Source organism: Megascapheus bottae, chromosome 15 (genome assembly GCF_031878675.1).
Source record: "Megascapheus bottae isolate mThoBot1 chromosome 15, mThoBot2.hap1, whole genome shotgun sequence".
Classification (NCBI taxonomy): domain Eukaryota; kingdom Metazoa; phylum Chordata; class Mammalia; order Rodentia; family Geomyidae; genus Megascapheus; species Megascapheus bottae.
Window position 1 is genome coordinate 21,945,054 of NC_143523.1, and position 5,683 is coordinate 21,950,736.

Consider the following 5,683-nt stretch of genomic DNA (forward strand, 5'->3'; position numbering starts at 1 on the left):
CGGCGCGTCCCGGCTCCAGCCCCGGATTGCTGGAAGCCCGGGCGGCTGCGCGCTCCTCCCGGGGCCCCGGGCGGCTCTGCTCGCCTCGGCCACCGCGCTAACCACCCCGTGCCGGCCCGCATTCAACTCCGCGCGGCCTCCTTTCCACCCCTCGCCGCCCTCCCGCACCGTCCGACGCCCGAGCTGCCCGCGGGCTGGGTCCCCGAGGCCCGAGCCTCCCCGGCCGGGCCCCCAAACGAGGCCGAGATGACTTCCAAGGAGGACGGCAAGGCGGCGCCGGGGGAGGAGCGGCGGCGTAGCCCGCTGGACCACCTGCCGCCGCCCGCCAACTCCAACAAGCCGCTGACGCCATTCAGCATTGAGGACATCCTCAACAAACCGTCTGTGCGGAGAAGTTACTCGCTGTGCGGGGCGGCGCACCTGCTGGCTGCCGCCGACAAGCACGCGCCGGGCGGCTTGCCCCTGGCGGGCCGCGCGCTACTCTCGCAGACTTCGCCGCTTTGCGCGCTGGAGGAGCTCGCCAGCAAGACCTTTAAGGGACTGGAGGTCAGCGTCCTGCAGGCAGCCGAAGGTAGGCACCGCCGCTAGGCTCCCCTGCGCCCCACTGCGCTCCACGCGCAGTGCCCTGCACGGAGATGTCCCGAGTCCCTGCCCTGCCAGCCGCCAGGGCCCTCCAGCCCGAGCCGCTGGTGTTGGTAGTTAGGCGGGACAGGACCTGGTCCTTGGTACCTAGAGACTTCTACGTAGGCCAGAATTTGGGGTGATCTGAGAGAGATGATCTCAGCAGTCTCGGGGCTCCGCTGGACTCCGTCTAGTTCCCAGGTTCCCGACGGCCGGCCTTACTCACCGAGTGGGGAGAGACGAGCTTTTGCCGGGACCTTTGGATAGAGTCTGTGGGTTGGAAAAGGGTGGGGAGCCCAGGTTCACACCGCCGTAAAGCAGTCTTTCTATCCGGTTCCTTTCTGTTCTCAGATTGGATCTGTAAACCTAACTCTTGGGGACTGAGACTAAATTTTTTTTTTTTAACAAGGGACTTAATTCTAGGAGTCCAGAAACCGGAGGTTTACCGTGGCTCGGGTTTGCTTTAGTCTTAAAGGTGAAATCAAATTGGAAAGGGGGAACCGAGACAGAGCGAAGACTATTTGGGCCTGAGTGGAGAGTTACGGGACAAGAACCAGGGTGGGGTCTTCACTGCCCCCATGTGAGCCTAGACTCCTTTCTTTCCAGGCCGCGATGGGATGACTATCTTTGGGCAGCGGCAGACCCCCAAGAAGCGGCGAAAGTCCCGCACGGCCTTCACGAATCACCAAATCTATGAGTTGGAAAAACGCTTCCTATACCAGAAGTACCTGTCCCCAGCCGATCGCGACCAAATCGCGCAGCAGCTGGGCCTTACCAACGCACAGGTCATCACCTGGTTCCAGAATCGGCGTGCCAAGCTCAAACGGGACCTAGAGGAGATGAAGGCCGACGTGGAGTCCGCCAAGAAACTGGGCCCCAGCGGGCAGATGGACATCGTAGCACTGGCGGAACTGGAGCAGAACTCGGAGGCCGCCGGCGGTGGCGGCGGAGGCTGCGGCAGGGCCAAATCGAGGCCGGGTTCTCCCGCTCTCCCCACGGGCGCCCCGCAGGCCCCCAGCGCCGGGCCCTTGCAGCTTTCCCCGGCCTCTCCGCTTACGGACCAGCGGGCCAGCAGCCAGGACTGTTCAGAGGATGAGGAGGACGAAGAGATCGACGTGGACGATTGAGTGGCGCTATGGATCTTGCACCACCCCGGGTCCCAACGCCCGCGTGCCCGCCGCCTCCCAGACCTGACCGGACCCGCCGAGGGGAGCTGGCCCCTCCTCTGCAACTCCCGCCTTCTCCCTCGTCCACGCGCCCAGTGTAGGCCCCCGGCTGCTGTCTCTTCCCTCTCGAAGCAATAAATCCGATCTGGCCGGCCGGGCTGGCCATAGAACGAGGTCTCCCCAGCCCCGGAGCCCTCGCTGCCGTGCAAGTTTGTATGGCTTCTGTATAAATATTTAAAACTATATAGCAGGTCCTTCTCTTCGCCCCGCAGCCTGATCTTTGGATTTCTTTTCTCTTCTTCCCCCGCTCTTTTCTTTTTCTTTCCCCCCCCCTCTTCTTCTTCTTCTTCTTTTAATATCGCAGAGATTCGATGTTTTCAAAGCTGCCGAGTTTGGCGAAGGGCGAGGCAGAAATGAGGATTGCGGGAATCTTAATCCCAGGGTCTGCGAGAGGGGCAACTCCCGCCGTTTTGATTTTTCTCTGCATGTGGCGAATGCATCGGCCCGCTTCCTCTTTGACTCCCTAGGCCTATTAAAGTTGACTTTAAATTTTTCCTTCCGCCTTTTCTCCCCTTCTCTCCTCACGCGTGGGAAGTGGGTAAGGGCAGCAGCCAGGTTCTGACTTGCAAGTTTCAAAATCAATCTTTTCCTCTTCCCCACATAAGAGAAATCTGTTTTCGGGGCCATGTCTGCCTCCCAATGCCCACTTGCTATATTTTAAAGGTTCTTCCATCCCTTCCATTTTCTCGGGTGACTACTGGCTCTTAGGGACAAAGCAGGTAGCCAGCCAACCAACCAACCACGGAAAACAGAATCCAAAGCCCTAGAATTATTTTTTACTCTTTATAGAATTTTTTTGCATGTGACAGAGATAGAGAGGAGGCCAACCCAATCCTTTACCCTCACCCCCTTGCAGCTCTAGGTCTGTCTTGTGGTCTGCAATGCCCTGCTCCTAGCTCGACTTGGCCAGACAAGGGTGGCCTGATGAGGGTGGGTTCCAAGCGCCCCTTTCCTGTTCCTGCCCTCTTATCTGCGGACTGTACCCAAGGCCTCTTTCTCCGATAAATAAAATTCTTTGCCATTTTACTAGAATCGGCGGCGACCTTGTCTCAGAATGAGTGGGTCAATTCGTGGAAGTAGCAGCGGTCTGACTGATTCCTCACTGGCCACCGGGGCCTTGCAAATATGGGAGGAGGGAGGAGAATTTCAGGTTAAGCTTGATAGGGAAGCAAAGAGAGGAGGTGCTTCTAGCACTAAATAAGAAGCACCTACTAAATGAGGGGAGAGGATGACTTCGCCAGGTCGGGGTAAAAAAAAAAAAGAAGAAGAAAGAAAAAGAAAAGGAAAAAGGCAAGGCTTGAAATACTGACAGAAGGCGGGCGTGTGTTTGAGGAGCTTCACAGAACAAATTAATTTGTGGTGGGACAAAGGGTGGCAGAAGGGAGATTTGTCCTGTGTTTCTTCATGTCACCTCCCTCCCCAACACATTGTACCTGTGCTCTCCGAGACCCTGGCTAAGCCCCGGGTGTATGGCAGGTGTCATTCAGTCGGACACCAAGATTAGGGCTCCCAAGTTTGGTTCCTGCCCTGAGAGCCTCCTCCCTGGCGGTGGCAGGGCAGTGGAGGAGGCTGTAGCAAGGTGGGGACGGGCTGAACACAGGGACACTGTGAGTGTGGGCCCAAAGCGTTTGGGATTTGGAGTGGATTGTGGTAATATCCGCAAATTAAAACACGCGCGCGAGCACACACACACACACACACACACACACACTTCAACTAGGAACAGAGAAATGGATCTCTCAGGGATTTTCTGATTTCTGCCACGCTGGAGGGTGGCATGAGCGGGGTTAAGGCCACTTTCGCTTTTCCCTCCTGGACAGAGCCGGGGTTGTTTTGGGGGCTTTTGTTGTCGCCAGTCTGGCGAGTGGCCGCTGTCACTAGAGCAGGGTCCTGCCTCCAGGCCGCTCCTCTCTTTCTCCGAAAAATTGATGTGAGAAATTCGCATCTGGTCTTGGGCAGGCGGTGGGGCCCCCGGGCCTGAGTCCGGAATGTGAGGGTCTGGGAGGAAACTAAGACAGCCAGAAACAAACACGCAAACAAAAAGGAGCCCAGAACCCGGGGAAACGAAACAAAACAGTCCAGAGCGGAACGAGCGGCGGCGTCCGCAGAGAAGCGAGAGGAGAGGGAAGGAGAACGATTTACAAACGTGCAAAGAGAAACCGACAGACAGGGAAAAGGAGACCGAGGAGGACGAACGAGAACAGGAAAGGGCGAGGGAAGAAAGCGCAGAGGGGCCCGGGAAGGAGAGAGGTGACCGGGCAGCGGCTCGGGCGAGCGGCCGGTTCCTCTCGGGCGACATAAATCGCCCTCTCTCAGGATGGATGGGTCTGTAATTCGGAGCGCGGACCATGAAGGCCGGGACGAATGGGCCCGGGCGGCCGCTGACAGGCGACAATAGCCGGGCCCAGCCCCCCGCGGCTCCCGGTGCGGGCACGGCCGCGGCCCTCCGCAGCCCAGAGCGCGCCGGCGCTGGCGACCATATGGTTTTTGAATTTTCTTCACAATTTGTAGACAATTTGATGGATTAGGTCCCCGCGCGCGCCTCCCCGGCACAAAGGCGGCGCAGGGACCGCGGCGCGGCGGTCACCCGGGCATCTGCGCCCGCCGCGCTCACCACTCCCCCCCGCGCCCGGCCCCCGCCCCGCGCCCGGAGCCCCAGGCCGCCCGCCCAGCACGCCCATGAATCCCAATGAAGCGGCCCGGGCACCTCCGGCCGCCCCTGGCTTCGCGGCCCTGGGCTGGGCCCCGCTGGGTCCCTCCGGGCTGGGGGCGGCAGCCTCGGGGCTGAGCCCACCCGAGCTGCGGTGCCCGCGGGGCGCGCAGCTAAGCAGGCGCATCGGGGCTGAGGAGAAACGGGGCCATTTATCCGCCCGTCTAGTTAAAGCGGGTTATTTGTTTGCTTCTCCGGCCTCCCCCTCCCCCTCCCCCTCCCCTCCTCCCCCTCCCTTCCCCTTCTGCCTTTTATTCTTTTGTCTCTAAATGGATTTAATGAGCCTGAAAAACATGACAATTGAATATAACCAAGAAATAAAAAATAACGAGGGAGGAAGGAAGGAGGAAAAGAAAGAGGGGAAGAACGGAGGGGCAGGATTCATAAAGTAAAGAGGAAAATCAATTCAGCAATGTTTACTGTGCACAGGTGGCTAGGGAAATTTATACCAATCGGATCCGGTTCCTGCCCGCAAGGAGCTCACAGTCTAGTACTCGCATTCTAGTGCTCACAGTCTAGTGGACAGGCAGGGGCGCAATTTGAGCTTTAACAGGGGTCCTGAGATGCTACTGGGGAGACCAGGAGAGGCAGGGACGAGGGAAGCAGGCTAGATTGGAGGAGGACTGGTGGAAGAAAGCCCCGACGGGGACTGAAGGGTGGAAGGAGTGGACGCGGGAGCCTGAGCTTGAGCTGAAGCAGGGGTGTGGGGAGAGGAGCCCGGCCGCGAGCTGGGTCTCTGCTCAGATTTCAGAATGGATCCCAGCCATACTGTAGCCCCGAAGGCTCTGCTGGATTCGATGCCTCAGCCGGGCTGCCGGCGGGATGGTGAAGCCCAGCGAGCCCCAGGGGAGGCCGTCCAGGCCGGACTGAAGCCCGGCAGAGCCCCGCAGCTCCGGGGCTCACCACTAGGCCCCGTTCATCGGGAAGCAGCGGGGAAAACAGCGAGTGCGGGTCAGGGCTACCGGGCTTGGGCTCTGGCTTTCCCAGTGTGGGTGACAGGGGCCGATGGCGGGGTTGAGGGAAAGGCAGCGCAGATGGCGTCGGCCCGGAGTGGTCCTGGAAGTCCGGGCCCTGGCTCGGCGTCTTCGCGGGTGCCTGCCGGGCCTGTCTGGCTGGCAGCCGTGTG

The 5,683-nt window shown here is 59.7% G+C and overlaps 1 protein-coding gene across 1 annotated transcript; it reads left to right on the forward strand.

Annotated features, from left to right (window-relative positions):
* The first annotated feature begins 246 nt into the window (after window positions 1-246).
* Lbx1 (ladybird homeobox 1) lies at window positions 247-1,748 on the forward strand. Its single transcript, XM_090346906.1, has 2 exons — window positions 247-571; window positions 1,228-1,748. Exons 1-2 carry the CDS (start codon window positions 247-249, stop codon window positions 1,746-1,748), a joined length of 846 nt encoding a protein of 281 aa, XP_090203032.1.
* Window positions 1,749-5,683: the final 3,935 nt, after the last annotated feature.